General features: G+C 33.5%; 2 protein-coding genes, 1 long non-coding RNA gene and 1 pseudogene across 4 annotated transcripts; 1 reads left to right on the top strand and 3 right to left on the bottom strand.

The window, feature by feature from the left end:
- Positions 1–156: 156 nt before the first annotated feature.
- Positions 157–3,207, bottom strand: LOC127900387 (uncharacterized). 2 transcript variants are annotated; one of them, XR_008052465.1, is made up of 5 exons: positions 2,695–3,207; positions 2,237–2,321; positions 1,908–2,036; positions 493–1,031; positions 157–395 (listed from the first exon to the last, which is right to left on the bottom strand). It is a non-coding gene; the product is annotated as an uncharacterized LOC127900387 (long non-coding RNA). The 2 variants fall into 2 exon arrangements; XR_008052464.1 differs by having other exon boundaries at positions 157–1,031.
- Positions 3,208–4,912: 1,705 nt separating this feature from the next.
- Positions 4,913–7,247, bottom strand: LOC107175570 (disease resistance protein RPV1-like). Its single transcript, XM_015527106.3, has 2 exons — positions 6,766–7,247; positions 4,913–6,008 (listed from the first exon to the last, which is right to left on the bottom strand). The coding sequence occupies exons 1-2, from the start codon at positions 7,242–7,244 to the stop codon at positions 4,913–4,915; spliced, it is 1,575 nt and encodes a 524-aa protein (XP_015382592.2). The 5' UTR covers positions 7,245–7,247.
- A 5,409-nt stretch (positions 7,248–12,656) lies between these two features.
- LOC102607303 (alpha-glucosidase-like) lies at positions 12,657–16,092 on the top strand (annotated as a pseudogene).
- LOC107175571 (disease resistance protein RPV1-like) lies at positions 15,268–19,419 on the bottom strand. The gene is made up of 4 exons (XM_025094942.2): positions 18,941–19,419; positions 16,852–17,938; positions 15,834–16,118; positions 15,268–15,648 (listed from the first exon to the last, which is right to left on the bottom strand). The coding sequence occupies exons 1-4, from the start codon at positions 19,417–19,419 to the stop codon at positions 15,268–15,270; spliced, it is 2,232 nt and encodes a 743-aa protein (XP_024950710.2).
- Positions 19,420–26,371: the final 6,952 nt, after the last annotated feature.

Raw genomic sequence — 26,371 nt, 5'->3', positions numbered from 1 at the left:
TTTTAATTACCCTTGTTTTCATTTAGTAGATGATAACAAATAGAAGGATATTAATATTTTTTTTTCATTTTCTTAACAATAAAAAATAGAGGTAACTTGATATTTTTATATTTTTTAAGAATAAATTGAAAATTATATTCCTAAGTAGGGGTAAAGTTCGGTTTATCCAATACTAGGTGGTCAAACAAAGCTGCAATGACGGACTACGTTGGTGACAGCTTCAAAAACGCATGAAGTGAGAAAATGGCAGTCGCCAATGGGAATTATATTTAAGCTGCAGAGCTAACGCAGAAGCAGAACAGCTAATCAACGTACGAGTTCGAAATCAATCATCTCAACGAGTCAATTAAAGTTGCTTAAAAGGCAAGTTTCCGTCTCATTATCATCAATTCTTACTACAGAAAAAATACCCAGAATCAAATCCAGCTTAATGCACTAAAGACAATGCAGATTAAGCACAAAAACCAAAGCAAAGGAGAACGATATATATACATAGGCATATTCTCCGTAGAAATCAAGAAGAAGCATGGAACCTGTCTCTCCATAGGAAGTTGACCGGCCACAGAGAGAAAAGCCTGAAGAGACCCATTTAAGAATGGCAAGGGTGTCAGCTACTCGATAACATTCACAAAAGATATGCGTGGTATAATTTGCAAGCGCATGCATGCATTCCTTTCATGAGCTGAAGACAATTATTCCATCTTGCATGAAGCTCCCAAAGTCGCGATGACATTTATTCATCACTGGAAGCGTGCATGCAGTTTCAATCGAAACAACCTCTTCTATACTTATGACAATGATTAATTACAGCCATAAGTCCACCATAAAAATATATATGAATGCCCCCTCTAGATTAGAACTTGAGTTATCTCCTGGAATACAAGAAGTTGCCTCAAGATAATTAAGGGACTACCTTCAAAAAGACCAGCTGAATTACAAGGAGATAGGTTAATTAATTTCAAGCAATCAGCTCCCGCCAGAGAGATTGACATCCTTTCATTCTATGAACACTTCCATGTACAAGCTAGATTCTGTCAACCAAATATTAGAGAGGTATGATTTAAAAGATTTGCCAACAAACAGTAATAGTAAATCATCATGAAGTGGAATTCCAGAGATCAGACAAAGATGAGTTTGAAACCAAATTAAGTTGAACCAACCTATGAATATAAGTGGTAAATTCTGTTGATATAAGAACAACTACTTCCGCTGTCAGTGAGTTCAATTCAAACTTTGATCTCAAACTTGTTAAGACTTGTCTTAAGTACCATATATCCTTAAGCCCTTAATTACCTATCAGCTTAATCTTTTGTGTCAAGCAGTGATTTCTAACATGATATCAAAGCCAATATCTCAAGTTCGAATCCCCCTACCTACAAACTCTTTCAATAATTTCTTCAATTTCTGGGCTTACTTTTGAGCTCTTTTTTTTTTTTTTTTTGACTCATTAACAAGTTTTTGTCTCAAGTTTTACTCCATGTTTCACTTTAAGAGAACTGTTAAGACTTATCTTCAGTATACTATTATTAGACCCTCACCTACCAACTTAAATTTTTGAATCAAACGATTTCTCTAACAAAGCCAGTTATTTCAACAAAAATCAGCCCCTATATATTAAGTTAGAAATAGTAAGGACATAAACATATATATGTACCCAAATCTATCGGAAGTAGTTCAAATCCTCTAGTTGCATTTGAATCAAGCATGAAAGGAATTATGCAAGAGTCATGCTAGACTGCCCGAAAATTTAGCCCTAATGATTAGTTCTTGAATAGGCAAACTCAAAAAGAAGTAGTTTGCCTCTTGGGGCACTTTCTCCGTCAAAAATTTCAGGCAAACTAGAAATTTCCTTTGTGCAAAAAACTGTACATTTTAGAACAAATTAATATAGGGGAAATGGTTCTCACCTTATTTAATCTTTTGGAAGTAGTTCAATCGACAAGTTGCATTTGAAGTAGACTTCTTCACTATTTATTAAAAATGGCTTTTGTCGACTCACATATTCCAGTTGCGTTCATCTCCGCTCTCACAAGTTTCTGATAAAAATATCAATCAATTTAAAATATAATAATGTTCAAGAAAAAGGGGACAGATTAAAGAAAAAAAAAGAACAAACAAACGAACGAACGAACAACATCAAGGCTTGGTTTAAAAAAAGATATATTGAATCAATTGAATTGTGAATGGTAATCTTGCCTTGCATATGCCCCCAAAGCGGGCTCAAAAGAATAAGTACCTTTGCCATCTGAAGACAAGTATATATCTCAAAGAACATCACTTCTAGCTATCTGGCAAGTTGGTCTACGACAGTTCTCCCGCCCCTGGATAAAAATGAACCGACTATGTTTAAACACGCGGCTTTGGAGGAAAGAAAATATGAACAATAATAATAATTCAGACGAGCCGCCATTAGAATAGGCAGCTTGGTGAAAATTAATAAAAAAATGAACAATTAATTTGTTAACAAATGCTCCTTTGCATGCCATTAGTGCCATGCAGAGGTAAAAATGATGATAATAAATAAGGGCAATAATAAAAACAACTAAAAATTAAAAAAAAAAATTCCCACAAGCCCTATTCTAGTCATATCGTAACATAATAAAATGAAAAACAAAAGTCAATGATAGATTCAAGATAGCCAGTAAGAAAAACAACTAAAACTAAAAGAACAAGAAAACAAGGCAAAAGACTTACATATTTCAGAAAGTCTTGCGAAAAATGTGAAAAAATATATTAGCAACTTAGCCCTTAAGGTATGTTGTTTTGCTCTCTGTGGATATACTCTTCGGATCATTTGGATCTAATGGACGCATCGCACGAAATTTGACCTGGCAAATTAAAGTGTTTGATAAGGATGATAAATGGAGAACTCAAAACTCAAACGAGGCAATTGTATAGAATTAACCTCAAGAAACCTAACTCTCAAACATGGATCAAATCCAAGAAAGATATGATTCCGAGTCAACAGTCAAATCTTCAACCCTATGGTCATGGCAACTGTCAAATTGCAAAAGCCTTCCAAATATTTTGTTTCACTTTCACATAGTCTTGGTTTCGAAATTGGACCTACATTTGACTCTAAAATAATCACGCCCAGCTTCTAAAGTTTCCTCAAATTCAGTAACAACACAAAGAGAAAATCCGATAAACCTTTGAAAATTACGCCAATGCAGTGGCAGTTGAATGGTTAGAAGATGCTCTACTTTAACGGATGAACCACTCAGGAATGCTCTACTCATTAACGAATGCTGACAATAAGCCCCATATTCTGCGATATGTATGAAAATCATTCATTATTTATGGGCATTAATAAATTGGCTTAGGTACTAGTAAAACCTCTCGAGATAGTTAAAAGGTCAAACTTTCAAACACTGCTAACCTCTTTAGAGAATAATCTGGATGCCGCAGTTGCCGTATGCTGAATCCCTAGCTGTAAATCTGCCAAAGGGTTGGCTTGATTCAGTTTCAGCCAATAAGCGAAAATGAAATCGACTCCGTGAAATGAAGATCCCCGAACATGCTGGCAGCATGTTGATGCATCCAACTCTTATAGACATGACGGAAGCTAGGGCAAAGAATATTGAAGCTGCTTGCAATTTTTTGCTTTTAAATAACGGAGAGAAAATGGAAGTTCCGGCCATGATTGAAGCATAATGCAACTGCACAAGTACAGGAATCTCGGCTGAGAAAGTTGGTTGATACTTTGAGGCAAAGTCTTAAACTCGTTTCCCCTTAGATCCAAAGACTGCAACGGGGATACACATTACACAGCCAAAAAATTTACCGTAAGTTAATTGCAGTTTTTATAAGCCTTTGGCAAATGCTTTTACTTGAAATATTAATACTTTTAAGCCTTTTGCATTTCTCGAGATTTAGGCACTCAACTGATGCACGAATTTTTTCTATTGGGGTCCCACGTAAAGGTCTTAAATTTTCGGTGATCTGTGGAAACTCTGTGAGATCAATATACAAGGAGAAATTAACTGCAATTGGAGATCTGAAATGGGTGTTACTTGGAAAGTGCTTAGGACTCTTGCAACCTTCGAAACATAAGCTGCTAAGATGATTAAAATTATGAATGGTTGGGACAACGTAAGGCAACTTTCTACGGTTCAAAAGTTCTATTCTCTCGAGATTTGGCAATTCTGAGGAACAAGGGATTTTCGCCGAGTCTCGAGAGTGATGAAGATCAATCCATTTTAACTTAAATGCTTCCTGTAACAAAAGACATATTGCTACAATGAATTAGTATTAATGAATTTCACAATTTATATTCAACAAAAGAAAAATAGATGATTATTGAGCTATTTTCTATAGATCATAGATTGTGATATAAATGTATGAATTAAAAAATATTCTAAATTGATTCAAAATTGTAAAGTATATGTAGGATGTGACAAATCATTAAAAAAATTATTGGTATACCTTTTTTTCTTCCTAAAGTTGTTCAATTTCTTTATTATGAGGCATGTTAAGTGAAATAAGATTCTCTTGAATAAAATTTAATGGTAAGATTTTCAAATGATATCCATGCCAATGGAAATATCTTAATTCATTCCAGAGATATTGTAGGCCTTGGAGAAGATGCACTTTAGAGACTATACCCAAATCATCAAAATGATTATGCATATAAAATTTAAGTAATTTAAGATTTAGCATTTTTGCGAAGCCTCTCGAACTTAGATGTATTTCACTTACTTTTGACGTGTAAAGGGACATGCCTTTAATTGAATCAGTTCCCTAATTAAAAGAAAAAAACAGAAATTAGCAATTGATGAGTGAGAATAAAATAACGTAGAAAAAGCTTAATCAAATTTGTAACGATTTGCATAATAAAACGAAATATTATAAATTCGAAGAATCGATATTACTTACTTGAGTCTGTAAATAAGAAAGAGAAGGAGCAAATTAATTAGCTAACCTTATTTTTCTTTCGTACGTGATAGACATCTTCATGATACCACAAGCAGCTGCTACATTTGCCTGGATCTTTGTAAGATTCATGGCAAACAACCCTCTGTCCCATTTCTTGCAATAAGTCACGCATCTGTAACTTATTGTTTGATATTGTTATTATTGCCTTACCAGCTAGGATATTCAGTCCATAATGCACCAAATAACGGTTGTTTAGTATTATTTTCACGTAATCTCTACCCTCTCCGTTAAAGAAACAAGCAATGTCTAAAAATAAATCCTTCTGTTTATAGTTTAGTTCATCGTAACTAATTTTCAACATATCATGAATATCAGGGTCAGAAATTTGTTTTGGGTTGTGCAATGCATTTTCCCAATGTTGTTTGCTCTTTCGATAAAAGGACGAGCGTAATACATTAAGAGCTAATGAACTGCCGTTGGCATAATCAACTACATTGTCTGACAACACAAGAAGATCCCCAGGGCAATGGTTTTGTCTAAAAGCATAGTAACAGAAGATCTCAAGAGATTCACGATAGTTGAATCCCTCAACCTTGTATACGTAGTCTACTCCGTATTTATCAAGCACTTTCTTATCTCTAGTGGTTACAATGACTCTACTTCCATGACCAAATCGACTAAGCCCTCCTGTTAAATATTCTGAATGTCCAAATTTATCCACCTTATCGAGAATAATACAAACATTCATTTGCTGAAGCCTTTTCTTAATACATTGCGGTAGAATGGAAGTTTCTACGGTACTTTCTCCTAAAATTTGAGAAACAATTTGATCCCTTAAATGTACTAATTCAACCCTTTTTGATTCTTCTCTAACATTTGCCATGAAGCACCAACCTTCAAACTGACTAGAAATTTGGTTAAAGATGGCTCCAGCAATATCTGTTTTAGAAATACCACTCATGCTCCAAGTTCTTACCATTTGAAAATCTGGCAATCTGACGCATAAAAGTGAATTATTTCGCTGAATGTGTGAATCTAGTCCAACCAGGTCTTCTGAATTACCCAAGTGTGGAATATCATGAATTTTCTTCAAAATATCCTTGACAATTTCATCTACAAGTTCTGCTTCGGTTCTACCAAATGTGAGAAATGAACAACATTAGCGAGTCAAAGAAAGAAAGAAAGATAAAGGGGAAAAAGAATTGGAGAGCCACACATTATTTTATGAGTTTATACTGGATTTTGAAACAAGAGATAATTGAAAAAAAAAAAAAAAGGAAAACAGTAAAAAGATAAACAGGTATTTAATTAAAAACTAAAAGTTGAAAACTTTTTTTTTAGGTAATATAGGCATAATAACATATAAGTTTTAATTTGAGTCTCAATTGATATGGTATTTATCCGTCAAATTTTGGTTATATAATTTTATAACCTATTAAATTGGGACTCAAGATGAAACTCAGATATTTGAATCTCTAACATTATTGTTTTTTTCACCTTAAAAGAATATCGATGACTTAGAGGAAAAAGTTGTGATTTAAAAAAAATGTATAAAAATTATTTATTATTGAAAAAAAATTGTTCAACCCCATAAAGTAATTAATAAGGGCATACTGATTATATATAACAATGCAAAATCAATATTTGTAACAAAGAAGCTATATTGCCCGGTGGCTTTAGCCTTTATTTACTTGTCTTATTTTTTTCCTTTTATCTAATATCAATCGTCCATACAGAATTTGTAGGCCATTCTTTCAATGTCAAAAATGATATGAACTGACACTGTGAGTGAATAGCAACACGTCCGAATAACCTTTTAATTTATAAAAGGGGACACACACACACACACACACACACCCCCGAATTTATTTATGATAGAGTAAATGAGACCTGATTTTCATGGAATCCCATCCACAAAGATTGGATGCTTGGGTCAATGCAGCTCTCCATTTGTGAACTTTTTGTGGTGTGTCCCTGAAATCATTTTCATGCTCAACAAAAGCGTCTCCAAAACTTCCAGTCTGGTTCCTTACGTCGGATGGATCCACATTGTAGAAAACCGGCATAACAATTTGGCCTTTCCTTTTCTTGCATTCAAGAATCTTGACGAGTTCATGCAAGCACCATGTTGAAGAAGCGTAACCTTTTGAGAAAATTATTACCGAAATCTTTGATTCTTCAATTGCATTCAAAAGGGCTGACGGAATGTCATCTCCTTTCTTAAGTTGTTCATCAATAAAGGTTTTTATTTTTTCTCGACAAAAGGCAGCAAAGAGATGGCTCGTAAAGTTGTTGCGAGTATCCTCCCCTCTGAAGCTGAGGAAGACATCGTATTTTCTTGGAGAGCAGGATGATGATGATGAAGCCATCTTCTATATATATGTGAGTGTGACACAAAGAGATGGCCAGTAGAAGTGAAATGAAAGGCGTGCTATATGATCATCATGTGGAGGTGGGGTCAATCTATTTATATACGCAAGTGGTTGGAGCTTTTAATCAGATTGTTTTTGTTTAGGTGACTAAAACTAAAGAAAATTTGCACTTGTAGCTGTAGCTTTCTCCTATGGGTAATGCAAATCTAATTTTCTCTTCAGATAACTTTTGGCTGCTAATCTTTCATTGTGTGACTTTCCTGCCACCTTGGGACCGGGTTAATTTCCTTGTATTTTCTTGGAGATTATGCGCATCCACCGCCGCAAATGAGAAGTCCCCCTAATGCTTACATTAAAAATGTTAATAAAATACACTAGTCATCATTTCTTTAGAGCCAAAAAGGAAACATTGACGGTGAAAAGGAAGAATATTACGGAGGTGAAAAGAAATAGCCGACGATACATTAATATATTTTTGTTTTTGCATGCGCATTGCATTAATTGTCAATTGCGGGTGGCCAACACACTGCAAACTAAACCCTCTCAATGGGAACAAGGAATTTTTTTTATAGTTATCGAGGAAACATAAATGAACTCTATAATTAATCTAGCACAGATATCAAAGCGGATTATGAAGAAAACGTCAGAAAATTCATTTGCAGTTGGTGGAAGAGATGGTAAATTTCCACCATATATATACTACTTAATACTTATATTCTTATTATTTTTATAATATCCAATAACCTCAACATTGTAATTTTACATTATTACTTTTAATTTCATATATATTTTTATTTATATTTATTATAAATTAAATAAATTATATAAATAAAAATAAAAATAAAAATTTTAAATATTGAAAATAAGAAATATGAGTTTTGATATGAATAATATTTTTCTAGTGCTTTTTGTTATTTTTAAATTTTTATAATAAATATATGTTTTGTATATGACTCATTATCCCTATTTCTTTTCAATATTTTTCTTTTTGGCCCGGAGGAGCTATTGGATATTGTAAAAACAGTAAAAAGTTAGTGATATATATTGATTTTAGTACGAGGAAAACTGAAAATCTCTCTATAATGAATGAGGACTGGAAAGCTCATTTAAAATTTCTCATATCATTTTAACTTCTTCATTTTCCCCCTTTACTTCTTCTCGTGGTACTAGAGATTTGGTCTCAAATTATGCCTATATCATATTTAGGAGGAGTTTGATTTATATTAAGGGAAATTATCTCCCACCCATCTCAAGAGTATTAAAAGTGCAAGTAGACACCACAAGTTTCTTATAATATCTTACTTCAAGTTTTAGTTTTATTTCAAGCAGCAACTTTTCCATTAATTTTGTTAGCCACAGTTACAGAATCTAAAATAAAAGACTATCTTGCCCCTAGATTCATTTAACAAGGTAAAGGATGCATTCAGAGAAAAATATTCATTTCTTTTAGATTTTTTAACATAGCTGATGGAGTTACTAAAAAATGATTAGTTGATTTAAAACTAAAATTTTGAGGTGGTTTTGAAATATTATTGAAAACTAATGTTAACTACTTATACTTTAAATATTCTTGATGTGGTTGGGAGATAATTTCCTTATATTAATTTATAAAACAAACAAATGTAAACAGTAGCCTTTTACAACTATTGAAAGAAGAGAAACAACAAATTAGGAGAACATATCATGAGCTTTACCCAATAACAGTTCTTCCATACATATGTTATTGCATATCTGGTATGACTTATTTAATGGCCATAAATGCTTATTTAATCCCACAAGCTCTTATCATAATTTTTGTTGCTGTTTATTTATTTTTTAATAGAACTTTTAAAGTTTAAATAAGTTATTCTACCTCTACTAATGAAAGCTTAAATTTTGAGTTTTTAGGAGTAGAGGTTAATTTTTTTTTTAAATGTTAAAATATCTTCTATTTATTTGACAATCTTATTTTATATTTTTCATAACATAATTTTAAAAAACTCGTCTATTAAAGTATTTCATAAAGACATAAATTTTTTAATAAAATCTCTTATTAACAATCAAACAACTAAATTTTTTTTTGTAAAAATTTTATTTATAAAAGTTTTATTAACAAAGCTCTACTTGAAAAGCTTACCAAATGAAGCCTTACACAATTTAAAACTTTAAAATTTTTTCATCCTTTTCAAACAGATTTTTCTTTCATGCTTCGAAGGCCTTCTACTAGATTTTTACACTTATCATTTTTTGTTTAAAATGGGTAATAATATGATTTAATTTTTTTTTTTAAATATAAATAAAAATTTAATTATTTAGGAAATAAAGGGCTTCAGACTTATTTAGTTGTTTTCAAAGGTGGGGCGGCAAGCTGTCCCGTAAACGGATGGATGGTAGAAGAAATGACACTTGGCAAATGTTCCAAACAAGCAACAGTATCAGGAAAAATAGCAAGACCGCCCCGCGAATAATTTAACAAGAAAAATAACCAAAACAGATTACCGCTTGCGCAAAAATGATGTCAACACAGCCCCACAAATCCAAGAACGTGATTATGGTGCTATTAGCAATAGTAACCAGTGAATTTATTAGTAAAGACTCACACACGTCAGCAATCTGATGAATGTTTTTAACATTTCTGTGGGTGATTAGAGAAGTAAAGACTGGTTTTAATAGACTAAACAACAGTTGAAATGTTCAATAAAGTAGTTGACTAATCCAGACCATTAATTATTTCGGATGGAAGGGGAATCTAAAGTCAAGCACACTTTTTGAGACCACTCCCCAGCAATTTTCCCAAAATTTTCTCATTTTGTCCTGTTATAGTTCAAACATTTATCTTTTTTTTTTTTTTTTTTTTTCAAAAATATGCTTTTATCATATCAGAGTTATATTTTAATTGGACAATAATGACACGTTTAGCATTACTCATTATCAAATAATTTATACACAGCGTTAAATGCTAAAAATTATACAAGGTAGGTGGCAGTTATGTCACAAAAAAGTGACGCAGGTGCGCGTCATTGGCCTTTTTCTTTGTTTCTTGGAGTGAAAAACGCGTGGCGGTGGGCGCCGATAAAGATGAAACAGAAGAATGAAGAAAAGTTAATGAAGAAAATAGAAAGAAATGGAATTCTTCCATCACTTTTGATCGATCGTTGCTTTCTCTCTTTCATTATTATTTTAATTTGATTAAAGCTCAACTATTTTAGTTTAATGATTATTGTTGAATTCTACCATATAAATTTACTGTGCACGTTACCCTCTTGAACATTATTTCGGTTGACGAAATTTTCAAGTCAAGCACCCATCTTAGGTTTTTAATCTGTTAATAAAGTGTTGACTGGAAAAATGGAAAAAAAAAAAAGACAGATCCAATGTGAAGGATTTTGTAGGTTCATTGATCAGGGCTTAACAGAAGAGCTTGACAATTATTTCAGATGAATGGAATTTTCCAAGTCAAGCACATCTTGAAAAGCTGAGGATGAATTAGCCAGCGTGTTAAGGATAGAAGGAAATTATGGAAGTTCCATGGAAAGAGAAAACTAATTCTTACAAGGGTAATTTTGATATTAAAAGTCGACTAAGACTGTTGTAGGGGGGGGGGGGGGGAGTTCACTTACGTTAAATTTTTTACTTTAAAAAGTGATTTAATTTTTATCTATTATATCTATTCAATTCAATGGTAGACGGCTGGAGACACTGAAATTACTTATAGACTTTAAATTCTTACCCATTTGATTCAGTGGATCTAATAAATGAAAAATTAAATCACCTTTTTAAATAAAAAAAATTTTAAGTTGAAGGGAACCTCACCTTATTTGTATGGTGGCTATAACTTTAAAAAATGTATTGAATCTTTATAGTTATTATTTCGAACTGTTGAGATTATTTTCTATTCACAATTATTTGATAAAAAAATCTATATTTTTATTATTTTTTATCAAATACTTACAAAATACTAATATAGATTTGCCTAGACCAATACACTATTTTCTTTTAGTTTTCTACGATTAAATCTTATATTAAGAAATATGGGAGTGGTATAATTTACCAACCTAATTTGTTCTATCTTTTTCTTAGGATTGATTCTTATTTATATATCATTATTCTATATTATATCAAATTCTCATTTTGTAGTTGTCTTGCAACTCCTTATTAACATGGAAGCCATAAATGTTTTAATCATATTTACTATTATGTTCATGAATGGCTCAAATTATTTGAAGGCTTTTCAATTAAATCCTTAAACTATTGGCAATGGTCTTACTCCCATAATTTGTATAAGTAGTTTTTTTTATGCTAATCACTACTATTCTAGATACGTTGTGGTAGATGATTATTTGGCTACACAAGCCAAGTGGATTATTGAGCAAGATACGATAAGTCATAGTCAACGAACTGGAATTCATTTATAACCAGACTTCTTATTAATAGTGTTTAATTTGAAGGTGGAATTTCTAAAAATTAGGTAATCTTGGACAAAACTGTTGGGGCAGAAATATCAGCTACATTGTTTTGAACCGGGTTGGTCCATGTCCATTCGATCAATGTGTATTTGAGCCCAATATGATTTTGCTGATTTGACTGTCTGTTGGCCCAATAGTTCACGCTATTTCATGGGTTATGCACTAGCTTTTATTAACCAATTTAGCCCTTCTGTGTGCGGAAATTATGGGAAAAAAAAAAAAAAAAAACAAAACAAAACAAAAGGGTAAATAAGGTGAAATAAGATTGAAAGTGTGGGCCGGAGAAGCGTGAACCCTCTAATTGTATCATATACATATAATTGACAATACCATAAAGGCTTAAGATAAGAATAAAAATTCAATTTGATACAAATGCAATAATTCTACCAATTCATTTCCATATTCGCAAAGTTCCTCATACGATTCCCATCATTGACTTTCTTCTGTACTCTTGGAATTTATTTTTAATCACCCGGTAATAATGCTCGTGCCAAAATGATGGTATACATTGTGCTTTAAATTAGCACACGAAATTTTCCATCTACATATCATCATTCAGTTATAATATAATTGGCGAGGGTGAGGTGGTGACCAATATGGAAAGCTATGATCACGTCCATTAACTGACCGTTAACATTTATTACTAAATTTAGAGTTAATTCCGATCTAAATATGAAAGCAATCTTGTAGCCTAAATGCATATTCTATTCTCCTCATCACTCAGAAAATGGATACACATTCATATCTTCAAATTCTTGCACTATTAGTTATCTCTCTCGGCTACATTTTTTCAGTTGCAGAAGCTCAGGATCAAACTGCAGGTTTCGGTTATGTTATTCGATCATCTACCAATGATTCCTCCTCACTGACTGCTGATCTTGCCCTCATCAAGAGCTCCTCCGTTTTTGGTCCTGATATTCAGAATCTCAGTCTTTTTGCAAGGTGTTTCAAAAGAGTTGTTTTTATTCATTTATTTTATCATTTTATGCGTAAATATATATACACACATGATTCTATTGCTTTACTGCAGCTACGAAACAAAAGATCGTTTCAGAGTCCGAATAACAGATTCAAAGAACAAAAGATGGGAAATTCCTGAAGATATAATAGCCCGCCAATCGAACTCCACACGAAACCATCAATTCCTCTCGGACCCCGAATCCGATTTGGTCTTCAACCTCCATAACGCCACCCCATTCGGCTTCTCCGTCACCCGCAGGTCCTCCGGTGAACTTCTTTTCGACACGTCACCAAACGCCTCGAGTACTGATAGCGTCTTGGTGTTCAAAGATCAGTACATTCAGCTGTCTTCCGCTTTGCCATCACAAGGCTCTGATCTTTACGGACTCGGAGACCACACGAAGAAGACATTCAAGCTGAAGCCTGACCAGAAACAGATAACTTTGTGGAATGCTGACAATGCAGCAGCAGCTGTTGATGTTAACCTCTATGGCGCTCACCCTTTTTACATTGATTTGAGATCCCCCAATGGGACAACTCACGGTGTCTTGCTACTTAACAGCAATGGCATGGATGTTGTTTACACTGGTGACAGAATTACTTTCAAGGTTATTGGAGGGATTATCGATTTGTATTTTTTCGCCGGTCCGTCTCCAGATTCAGTTATACGACAGTACACAGAATTGATGGGCCGCCCTGCCCCTATGCCATATTGATCCTTTGGTAAGTCCTGAGGCTTCACATTCAATTTGAATAATTTATTATTTATATGCTTATTATTGATCATTGGTTTGTTGCAAAATGTGTCCAGGATTTCATCAGTGTCGATATGGTTACAAGAATGTGTCATACCTTGAGGGTGTGGTCGCCGGCTATGCAAACGCTAGTATCCCGCTTGAAGTTATGTGGACAGATATTGATTACATGGATGCTTACAAAGATTTCACTCTTGATCCCATCAACTTCCCTGTGGACCCAATGAAAACATTTGTTGATAATCTTCATAAAAATGGTCAAAAATATGTGGTCATAGTGGATCCGGGTATCTATCAAATTCCCCCTTTGCTGATTGCTGCTGACACTTTTGCGGTTTATTTGTCCTGTGCAAAGCTCATTTGGTTCTTATTTCCCATAGGTATTAGCACAAATGAGACTAACGATACTTTCGATAGAGGGATGAAGGCTGATATCTATATTAAACGCGAAGGTGTACCTTACAAAGGTAAAGTTTGGGCCGGTGATGTTTACTTCCCTGATTTTCTGAATCCTGCCATTGAAACTTTTTGGGAAGGTGAGATCAAATTATTTCGGAATACTCTTGCGGTGGATGGGTTTGGCTTGACATGAATGAGTTATCTAATTTCATAACTTCGAGTCTCGCCCCGTCTTCTACTTTGACGATCCTCCCTACAAGATTAGTAATGGTGGAGGTGGAAAGCAAATTAATGACAGAACTTTTCCGGCAAGTGCTCTGCATTTCGGCAACGTTACAGAGTATAATTCCCATAAGGCCATAACCTTTATGGACTGCTGGAAGCAAAGGCTACTCATGCAGCCTTGATCAATGTCACCGGTAAAAGGCCATTCATACTTAGTAGATCCACTTTTGTTAGCTCCGGAAAGTATGCAGCTCATTTGACTGGCGATAATGCCGCTAGATGGGATGATTTGGCCTATTCAATTCTTGCCATATTGAAAGTTGGTGTACGACAGTCCTCCCGTCCCTGGATAGAAATGAACCGACTATATTTGAACACGCAGCTTCGGAGAAAAGAAAATATGAACAATAATAATAATTCAGACGAGCCGCCATTAGAATAGGCAGCTTGGTGAAAATTAATAAAAAAATGAACAATTAATTTGCTAACAAATGCTCCTTTGCATGCCATTAGTGCCATGCCGAGTTAAAAATGATGATAATGATAACAACAACTACAATTAAAAAAAAAAAATTATTCCCACAAGCCCTATTGGAGTCATATCGTAACATAATAAAATGAAAAAAAAAAAAATCTATGATAGATTCAAAATATGCAGTAAGAAAAACAACTAAAAATAAAAGAACAAGAAAACAAGGCAAAAGACTTACATATTTCAGAAAGTCTTGTGAAAAATGTGAAAAAATATATTGGCAACTTAGCCCTTAAGGTAAGTTGATTTGCTCTCAGTGGATATTCTCAATGGATCATTTGAATATATGATTCCGAGTCAATAATCAAATCTTGAACCCTATAGTCATGGCAACCGTCAAATTGTAAAAGCCTTCCAAAAATTTTGTTTCACTTTCACACACAGTCTTGGTTTCAAAATTGGACCTACATTTGACTCTAAAATAATCACGCCCAGCAGCTAAAGTTTCCTCAAATTCAGTAACAACGCAAAGAGAAAATCCGATTAACCTTTGAATAGTACACCAATGCAGTGGCAGTTGAATGGTTAGAAGATGCTCTACTTCGACGGATGAACCACTCAGGAATGCTCTACTTATTAACGAACGCTGATAAGAAGCCCCATATTCTGCGATACAGTTAAGAGTATCGTTGATTATTTATGGGCATTAATAAATTGGCTTAGGCACTAGTAAAACCTCTCGAGATAGTTAAAAGGTCAAACTTTCAAACACTGCTAACCTCTTTAGAGAATAATCTGAATGCCGCAGTTGCCTTTTGCTGAATACCTAGCCGTAAATCTGCCAAAGGGTTGGCTTGATTCAGTTTCAGCCAATCAGCGAAAATGAATTCGACTCTGTGAAATGAAGATCCCCGAAGGTGCTGGCAGCCTTCGGATGCATCCAACTCTTGTAGACATGACGGAAGCTCGGGCAAAGAATATTGAAGCTGCTTGCAATTTTTTGCTTTTAAATAACTGACAGAAAATGGAAGTTCTGGCCATGATTGAAGCATAATGCAACTGCTCAAGTACAGGAATCTCAGCTGAGAAAGTTGCTTGATACTTTGAGGCAAAGTCTTAAACTCGTTTCCCCTTAGATCCAAAGACTGCAACGAGGATACACATTACACAGCCAAAAAATTTACCGTAAGTTAATTGCAGTTTTTATAAGCCTTTGGCAAATGCTTTTACTTGAAATATTAGTACTCTTAAGCCTTTTGCAATTCTCGAGATTTGGGCACTCAACTGATGAACGAATTTCTTCCATTGGGGTCCCACGAAAAGGTCTTACATTTCCGGTGATTTGTGGAAACTCTGTGAGATTAATACACAAGGAGAAATTAACTGCAATTGGAGATCTAAAATGGGTGTTACTTGGAAATTGCTTAGGACTTTTGCAACCTTCGAGACACAAGCTGCTAAGATGATTGAAATTATGAATGGGTGGGACAACGTAAGGCAACTTTCTACAGTTCAAAAGTTCTGTTCTCTCAAGATTTGGCAATTCTGAGGAATAAGGGATTTTCGCCGAGTCTCGAGAGTGATGAAGATCAATCCATTTTATCTTAAATGCTTCCTGTAACAAAAAGGCATATTGCTACAATGGATTAGTATTAATGAATTTTACAATTTATATTCAACAAAAGAAAAATAGATGATTATTGAGCTATTTTCTATAGATCATAGATTGTGATATAAATGTATGAATTAAAAAATATTCTAAATTGGTTCAAAATTGTAACGTATAAGTAGGATGTGACAAATCATTAAAAAAATATTGGTATACCTTGTTTTTTCCTAAAGTTGTTCAATTTCTTTATTATGAGGTAGGTTAAGTGCAATAAGACACTCTTGAATAAAATTTAATGGTAAGCTCGTAAAAAAAACAAAAATTAATGGTAAGATTTTCAAAGAATATCTATGCCAATGGAAATATCTTAATTCATTCCAGAGATATTGTATGCCTTGGAGAAGATGCACTTTAGAGAATATACCCAAATCATCAAAATGCTTAGGCATATAAAATTTAAGTAATTTAAGATCTAGCATTTTCGCAAAGCCTCTCGAACTTAGATGTATTTCACTTACTTTCGACATGTCTAGGGACATACCTTCAATTGAATTAGTTCCCTAATTAAAAAAATAAAGGAAATTAGCAATTGATGAGTGAGCATAAAATAACGCAGAAAAATCTTAATCAAATTTGTAAGGATATGCATAATAAATTGAAATTTTGAAAATTCGAAGATTCGATATTACTTACTTGAATCTCCAAATAAGAAAGAGAAAAAGCAAATTAATTAGCTAACCTTATTTTTCTTTCGTACGTGATAGACATCTTCATGATACCACAAGCAGCTGCTATATTTGCCTGGATCTTTGTAAGATTCATGGCAAACAACCCTCTGTCCCATTTCTTGCAATAAGTCACGCATCTGTAACTTATTGTTTGATATTGTTATTAGTGCCTTACCAGCTAGGATATTCAGTCCATAATGCACCAAATAACGGTTGTTTAGTATTATTTTCACGTAATCTCTACCCTCTCCGTTAAAGAAACAAGCAATGTCTAAAAATAAATCTTTCTCTTTATAGTTTAGTTCATCGTAACTAATTTTCAACATATCGTGAATATCAGGGTCAGAAATTTGTTTTGGGTTGTGCAATGCATTTTCCCAATGTTGTTTGCTCTTTCGATAAAAGGACGAGCGTAATACATTAAGAGCTAATGAACTGCCGTTGGCATAATCAACTACATTGTCTGACAACACAAGAAGATCCCCAGGGCAATGGTTTTGTCTAAAAGCATAGTAACAGAAGATCTCAAGAGATTCACGATAGTTGAATCCCTCAACCTTGTATACGTAGTCTACTCCGTATTTATCAAGCACTTTCTTATCTCTAGTGGTTACAATGACTCTACTTCCATGACCAAATCGACTAAGCCCTCCTGTTAAATATTCTGAATGTCCAAATTTATCCACCTTATCGAGAATAATACAAACATTCATTTGCTGAAGCCTTTTCTTAATACATTGCGGTAGAATGGAAGTTTCTACGGTACTTTCTCCTAAAATTTGAGAAACAATTTGATCCCTTAAATGTACTAATTCAACCCTTTTTGATTCTTCTCTAACATTTGCCATGAAGCACCAACCTTCAAACTGACTAGAAATTTGGTTAAAGATGGCTCCAGCAATATCTGTTTTAGAAATACCACTCATGCTCCAAGTTCTTACCATTTGAAAATCTGGCAATCTGACGCATAAAAGTGAATTAATACGCTGAATGTGTGAATCTACTCCAACTAGGTCTTCTGAATTACCGAAGTGTGAAATATCATGAATTTTCTTCAAAATATCCTTGACAATTTCATCTACAAGTTCTGCTTCGTGTCTACCAAATGTGAGAAATGAACAACATTAGTGAGTCAAAGAAAGAAAGAAAGAAAGAAAGAAAGATAAAGGGGAAAAAAATGGAGAAGAAACCACATATTATTTTATGAAAACAAGAGATAATAATAAAAAAAAGAATGGAAACAGATAAGAAGATGAAGAGGTATTTATTTAAAAACTAATAGTTAAAGACCTTTTTTTTTGGTAAGTAATATAGGCATAATAACATATAAGTTTCAATTTGAGTCTCAATTGATATGGTATTTATCCATCAAATTGTGGTTATATAATTTTAGAGCAATGATATAGCCACAAATTCTTGTACAAATTTATTTTGTACAAACTGATGTGGTATTAATTCATTGGTTGAATTAAATATCTCTTGGTCCATATGATTTATTTATATTATTTTATATTTTCATTCAACCAATGAATTAATGTCACATCAGTTTGTACAAGATAAGTTTGTACAAAAGTTTGTATCTGTAACATCACTCATAATTTTATAACCTATTAAATTAGGACTCAAGATGAAACTTGGATATTAGAATCCCTAACATTATTACTTTTTTCATCTTAAAAAATATTGATGACTCCGAAGAAAAAGTTGTGATTTTTTTTTTAAAAAAATAAAAAATGTATAGAAAATATTTATTATTGAAAAAAAAAATTTGTTCAACCCCATAGAGTAATTAATAAGGGCATACTGATTATATATACACAATGCAGAATCAATATTTGCATCAAAGAAGCTATATTGTCTGGCGGCTTCAGCCTTTATTTACTTGTTTTATTCTTTTTATCTAACATCACTCGTCTATGCAGAATTTGTAGGTCATTCTTTCAATGTCAAAAGTGATATTAACTGACTCTGTGGGTGAATAGCAACACGTCCGAATAACTTTTCCTGGTACAATGTAAGATATGACCAATGAGTAATTATTAATTTATAAAAGGGGATACCCCCCCGCGCCGAATTTAGTTATGATAGAGTAAATGAGACCTGATTGTCATGGAATCCCATCCACAGAGATTGGATGCCTGGGTCAATGCGGCTCTCCATTTGTGAACTTTTTGTGGCATGTCCCTGAAATCATTTTCATGCTCCACAAACGCGTCTCCAAAACTTCCAGTCTGGTTCCTTACGTCGGATGGATCCACATTGTAGAAAACCGGTATAACAGTTTGGCCCTTCCTTTTCTTGCATTCAAGAATCTTGACGAGTTCCTCCAAGCACCAAGTTGAAGAAGCATAACCTTTTGAGAAAATTATTACCGAAATCTTTGATTCTTCAATTGCATTCAAAAGGGCTGACGAAATGTCATCTCCTTTCTTAAGTTGTTCATCAATAAAGGCTTTTATTTTTTCTCGACAAAAGGCAGCAAAGAGATGGCTAGTAAAGTTGTTGCGAGTATCCTCCCCTCTGAAGCTGAGGAAGACATCGTATTTTCTTGGAGAGCAGAATGATGATGATAAAGCCATGTTCTAATATATGCGTGTGACACAAAGAGATGGCAAGTATAAGTGTAATGAAAGGCGTACTATATGATAATCATGTGGAGGTGAGGTCAGTCTATTTATATGCACAAGTGGTTGGAGCTTTTAATCAGAGTGTTTTTGTTTAGGTGACTAAAAATAAAGAAAATTTGCACTTGTAGCTGTAGCTTTCTCTTATGGGTAACACAAATCTTTTTTTCCTCATGAGATAACTTTTGGCTGCTAATCTTTCATTGTATGACTTTCCTGCCACCTTGGGGCCGGGTTAATTTCCTTGTATTTTCTTGGAGATTATGCGCATCCACCGCCGCAAATGAGAAGTCTTCCTAAAGCTTACAATAGAAATGTTAATAAAATACACAAGTCATCATTTCTTTAGAGCAAGCAAGAAAATAGTGACGGTGAAAAGGAAGAATATTACAGAGGTGAAAAGAAATAGCCGACGATACATTAATATATTTTTGTTTTTGCATGCGCATTGCATTAATTGTCAATTGCGGGTGGCCAACACACTGCACACTAAACCCTCTCAATGGGAACAAGGATTTTTTTTGATAGTTTTCAAGGAAACATAAATGAACTCTATAATTATTCTAGCTCAGATATCAAAGCGAATTATGAAGAAAACGTCAGAAAATTCATTTGTAGTTGGTGGAGGAGATTGCAAATTTCCACATGTCCTAAAATTAATATATACTACTTATAATTTTATTATTTTTATAATATTTAATAATCTCAGGACTATAATTTTACAATATTAATTTAGTTTTATATACACTTTTATTCATATTTATTATAAATTAAATAAATCGTGTAAATTAATAATAAAAGTTTTCAGTTGTTTTTACATATTTTTATAAAAAAAAAATATTTTATATATGACTCATTTATCCCTCCTTCCTTTCTTTCTTTTTTTTTTTTTAATAGAAGGGCTATTGGATATTTTAAAAACAGTAAATGGTCAATGGTATGTATCTATTTTAGTACAAGAAAAACTGACAATCTCTCTGTAATGTATGAGGATTAGAAAGATCATTTAAAATTTCTCATATCATTTTAACTTCTTCATTTTTCCCCTTCAACTTGCTCCCTTTACTTGTTCTCGTGGTAATAGAGATTTGTTTTCTATGCTTATACCATATTTAGGAGGAGTTTGATTTATATTGAGGGAAATTATCTCCCACCCATCTCAAGAGTATTAATAGTATGAGTAAATGCCATGAGTTTCTTATGATATCTTACTTCAAGTTTTAGTTTTATTTCAAGATTATCTTAACCCCAAATCCATTTAAAAAGGTAAAACAATATTTTGGGATACCTTGGGAGAAAAATATTCAATTCTTGTAGATTTTTTAACAGTAGCTTATGAAATTGATAAAAAAGTGATTTGTTGATATAAGATTATATTGAGATATTATAAAAAGGACGTGGTCTCTTACAACTATTGAAAGAAGAGAAACAAATTAGGAGAGCGTATCATCAGCTTTACCCAGTAACAATTCTTGCATGCATATATTACACAATGTAAAGATTTAGAGATTTTTTTGATCCTTTTAAAAAAGGATTTTTCTTTCATGCTTCGAAGGCCTTCTATTAGGTTTTTACGCTTATGGTTTTTGTTTAAAATAGGTATTAATATGATTTAATTTTAAAAAAAATAGAAATAAAATTTTAATCATTTAGGAAATGAATGGCTTCAGACTTATTTAGTTGTTTTCAAGGTGGGGCGGCGTGAATGGACGGATGGTAGCAGAAATGACACTTGGCAAATGTTCAAAACAAAGCAACTATATCAGGAAAAATAACAAGACCGCCCCGCGAATAATTTAACCAGAAAAATATCCAAGACAGATCACCGTTTCCGCAAAAATGATAACAACACTGCCCCACAAATCAAAGAACCTGATTACGGTGTTGTTAGCAATAGTAACTAGTGAATTTATTATTAAAGACTCGCACACGTCAGCAATCTGATGAATGTTTTGGCCAGCCAGAATCCATTTTAACATTCCTGTGGGTGATTAAAGAAGTAAAGACTGGTTTGAATGGACTGATCAGCGGTTGAAATGTTCAATAAAGTAGTTGACTAATCCTGACCATTAATTATTTCCGATGGAAAGGGGTTTTTCAGTCAAGCACACTTTCCGAGACTCCTGCCCCGTAATTTTCCAAAATTTTCTCATTTTGTCCAGTTATTGTTCAAACATTTGTTTTATTTTTTTGGAAAATTTGTTTTTGTCGTTTTAGAATTATGTTACTTTAATTGGACGATAATGATAGTGTAGCATTGCTCATTATCAAATAAATTTTTTTAATGTATTAAATTATTTAGTATCTAAAGATCACATTGATCCTAATTAATCTAGATTTGAATTAGATAAAATCATTGAGCGTAAATTTTTTTTAATAAATATTTAATATAATTATATTTTCAAGTCTCAATTCGAGAATTTCGATCAAGTTTAAACAACCTCATATCAGTTGATCAAATAATTTATAATCAGTGTTAACTGATAAAAATATCCGAGGTAGGTGGTAGTTATATCACAAGAGAGTGACGCAGGGGCGCGTCATTTGCCTTTTTCTTTGTTTCTTGGAGTGAAAAACGTGTGGCGGTGGCCGCCGATAAAGGTGAAACAAAAGAATGGGGAAAAGTTAATGAAGAAAATAGAAAGAAATGGAATTCTTCCATTACTTTTGATCAATGTTGCTTTCTTTCTTTCATTTTTATATCAATTTGATTATGGCTAAACTATTTTAGTTTAATGATTATTGTTGAATTCTACCAGACAAAATTTACTATGCACGTTACCCTCTTGAACATTTTTTCGGTTGAAGAATATTTTCAAGTCAAGCACTCATCTTACGTTTTTAATTTGTTAATAAAGTGTTGACTGAAAAAAAAAAAAAAAAAAAGACAAACACACACAAAATTAATCTTGACAATTATTTCAGATGAATGGAATTTTCCAAGTCAAGCACATCTTGAAAAGCTGAGAATGAATTCGTTTGCTTGATATGGAGAGAAGGAACTTATGGAAGTTCCAAGGAAAGAAAACACTAATTCTTACAAGGTTAATTTTGATATTAAAAGTCGTCTAAGTATTGTTGCAGGGGGAGCGTTCTCATACGTTAAATATTTTACTTTGAAAAGTGATTTAATTTTTATCTATTAGATCTATTCAATTCAATGGTAAGACAGATTGAGACACGAATACTGCTTTTTGACTTTAAATTCTTACCATCTAATTGAATGGATCCAAATAATAAAAAATTAAATCATATTTTTCAGTAAATTTTTTTAAGTTGAAAGGAACCTCACCTTATTTGTACAGTGGTTAAGACTTTTAAAAATGTAGTTAACCTTTATAATTATTGTTTCTGATTGTTGAGATGATTTTATATTCGCAGTTATTTAATAAAAAAATTATATTTTTATTATTTTTATCAAATTATTATTTAAAAATAATACATAGGAAATATTAATATAATGGATTTGCCTAGACCAATACACTATTTTCTTTTAATTTTTAGAATCAAATCTTATATTAAGAAATCTAGGAGTGATATAATTTACCAACCTAATTTGTTCTACCTTTAATTCTTATTTATTTATCATTATTATATATTCTATCAAATTCTCATTTTGTAGTTGTCGCGCAACTCCTTATTGATATGGAAGCCATAAATGTTTTAATCATATTTACTTTTATGTTCATTCATGAATAGCTCAAATTATTCCAAAGATTTTCAATTAAATCCTTGTAACTATTGGCAACGGTCTTACTCCCATAATTTGTACAAGTAGTTTTTTTTTTTTGGGCTAATCACTATTATTCTAGATAGGTTGTGGTACATGATTATTTGGATTATTGAGCCCGATTTGATAAGTCATAGTCAACGAACTGGAATTCATTTATAAACGGACTTCTTATTGCTAGTGTTTAATTTGAAGGTGGTATTTCTTAAAATTGGGTAATCTTGGACACAACTGTTGGGGCAGAAATATCAGCTACATTGTTTTGAACCGGGTTGGTCCATGTCCATTCGATCAATGTGTATTTTGAGCCCAATATGATTTTGCTGATTTGACTGTCTGTTGGCCCAATATTTCACGCTATTTCATGGGTTATGCACTAGCTTTTATTAACCAATTTAGCCCTTCTGTGTGCGGAAATTATGGAAAAATAAAAAAAAACAAAACAAAACAAAACAAAAGGGTAAATAAGGTGAAATAAGATTGAAAGTGTGTGCCGGAGAAGCGTGAACCCTCTAATTGTATCATATGCGTATAATTGACAATACCATAAAGGCTTAAGATAAGAATAAAAATTCAATTTGATACAAATGCAATAATTCTACCAATTCATTTCCATATTCGCAAAGTTCCTCATACGATTCCCATCATTGACTTTCTTCTGTACTCTTGGAATTTATTTTTAATCACCCAGTAATAATGCTCGTGACAAAATGATGATATACATTGTGCTTTAAATTATCACATGAAATTTTCCATATACATATTATCTTCAGTTATAATATAATTGGCGAGGGTGCGGTGGTGACCAATATGGAAAGCTACGATCACGTCCATTAACTGACCGTTAACATTTATTACTAAATTTAGAGTTAATTCCGATCCAAATATGAAAGCAATCTTGTAGCCTAAATGCATATTCTATTCTCCTCATCACTCAGAAAATGGATACACATTCATATCTTCAAATACTTGCACTATTAGTTATCTCTCTCGGCTACATTTTTTCAGTTGCAGAAGCTCAGGATCAAACTGCAGGTTTCGGTTATGTTATTCGATCATCTACCAATGATTCCTCCTCACTGACTGCTGATCTTGCCCTCATCAAGAGCTCCTCCGTTTTTGGTCCTGATATTCAGAATCTCAGTCTTTTTGCAAGGTGTTTCAAAAGAGTTGTTTTTATTCATTTATTTTATCATTTTATGCGTACATATATATATACACACATGATTCTATTGCTTTACTGCAGCTACGAAACAAAAGATCGTTTGAGAGTCCGAATAACAGATTCAAAGAACAAAAGATGGGAAATTCCTGAAGATATAATAGCCCGCCAATCGAACTCCACACGAAACCATCAATTCCTTTCGGACCCCGAATCCGATTTGGTCTTCAACCTCCATAACGCCACCCCATTCGGCTTCTCCGTCACCCACAGGTCCTCCGGTGAAGTTCTTTCCGACACGTCGCTAAACGCCTCGAGTGCTGATATCGTCTTGGTGTTTAAAGATCAGTACATTCAGCTATCTTCCGCGTTGCCATCACAAGGCTCTGATCTTTACGGACTCCGAGACAGCACGGAAGAAGACATTCAAGCTGAAGCCTGACCAGAAACAGATAACTTTGTGGAATGCTGACATAGCAGCAGCAGCTGTTGATGTTAACCTCTATGGCGCTCACCCTTTTTACATTGATTTGAGATCCCCCAATGGGACAACTCACGGTGTCTTGCTACTTAACAGCAATGGCATGGATGTTGTTTACACTAGTGACAGAATTACTTTCAAGGTTATTGGAGGGATTATCGATTTGTATTTTTTCGCCGGTCCGTCTCCGGATTCAGTCGTACAACAGTACACAGAATTGATGGGCCGCCCTGCCCCTATGCCGTATTGGTCCTTTGGTAAGTCCTGAGGCTTCACATTCAATTTGAATAATTTGTTATTTATATGCTTATTATTGATCATTGGTTTGTTGCAAAATGTGTCCAGGATTTCATCAGTGTCGATATGGTTTGTAGCTGCAGATAAAGAATCAGTTGGGCATGGCTTCTCTGTTCGATCAACAGTTGTTGACTCCTCACTGAAGTCGTTGACTGCTGGACTTGGCCTCATCAGGTCCTCCTATGTTTACGAACCTGATATTCAGAGCCTCATATCTTTTTGCCAGCTTTTAAAATGTACGACTTAACTGTTCCTTGCTTTTATGTATTGTTCACTGACTGTTAGACTCAGCAGCCAGCGCGATAAAGACTTGTTGCAAGTTCTAAATTCTGAATTTAAGATTGATTGATGTGATTATCTTCTGAGTTTCTCTTCAGCTTGGAGACAAAAGTCCGTTTGAGAGTTCGAATAACAGATTTTAAAAAACAAAGATGGGAAATCCCGCAGGAAATCATCCCCCGCCAATCCTATTGCACTCACTGCTCTCTGCCGAAGAACATATTAAACTCACTGGTAAACAAGGATAAAGATTCATTCCATTTTCTATACCTTAATAAACGGTGCGTAATGCTTTTTATATGTCTTCCAAAGAAAATAATGACAAACTGCTTCACAAACAAAATGCATAAATAAGTTACAATTGCTTTCGAACCTTTATTTTCTTAACTTCTGCCCGGAATTGACTTGCTCCCAGAAATACTTAGAACAACGTTTTTTTTTTAGGGGATGATAAAACCCAAATCCTCCTAAAATAGATGTAAATACATAAAAATAAAAGAAAAGAATACACCATCAATTGAAATAATAAACTAGCAATCCTCTTGTATGATATGAGGAAAAATTTGCGCATTTAAATAGAGAATGCCAGATAAGCCCGTAGGTAGATTTGGAGTACAAAAGAAACGCTGGCTAACCCGATGAATGCAAGCCTAGTTGGCCAGAAAATCAGTAGCAGATGTAGCCTTCCAAAGCACATGTCTAATCAAAATATGAGAAGAAGATATCAAAGCACACACCCGACGTAACAAATAAGCATAATCCCAACAAACAGGGCCCTGAGAATGAATCTAAGATACCACAATGGCTGAATCTGATTCTACCTCAAGTGTAGAGTATCCAAGATGAGTAGCGAACTCTAACCCCTCACAAATAGCCATAAGCTCAGCATAAATAATCGGTTGGCAACCAAGAAAAGATCCAAAAGCAGCCAAAATGTCATCTTGATGATCACGAAGAA

Source organism: Citrus sinensis, chromosome 2 (genome assembly GCF_022201045.2).
Source record: "Citrus sinensis cultivar Valencia sweet orange chromosome 2, DVS_A1.0, whole genome shotgun sequence".
Taxonomy (NCBI): domain Eukaryota; kingdom Viridiplantae; phylum Streptophyta; class Magnoliopsida; order Sapindales; family Rutaceae; genus Citrus; species Citrus sinensis.
Note: the sequence above shows the minus strand (reverse complement) of the source record. Positions and strands in the feature narration are given on the sequence as shown.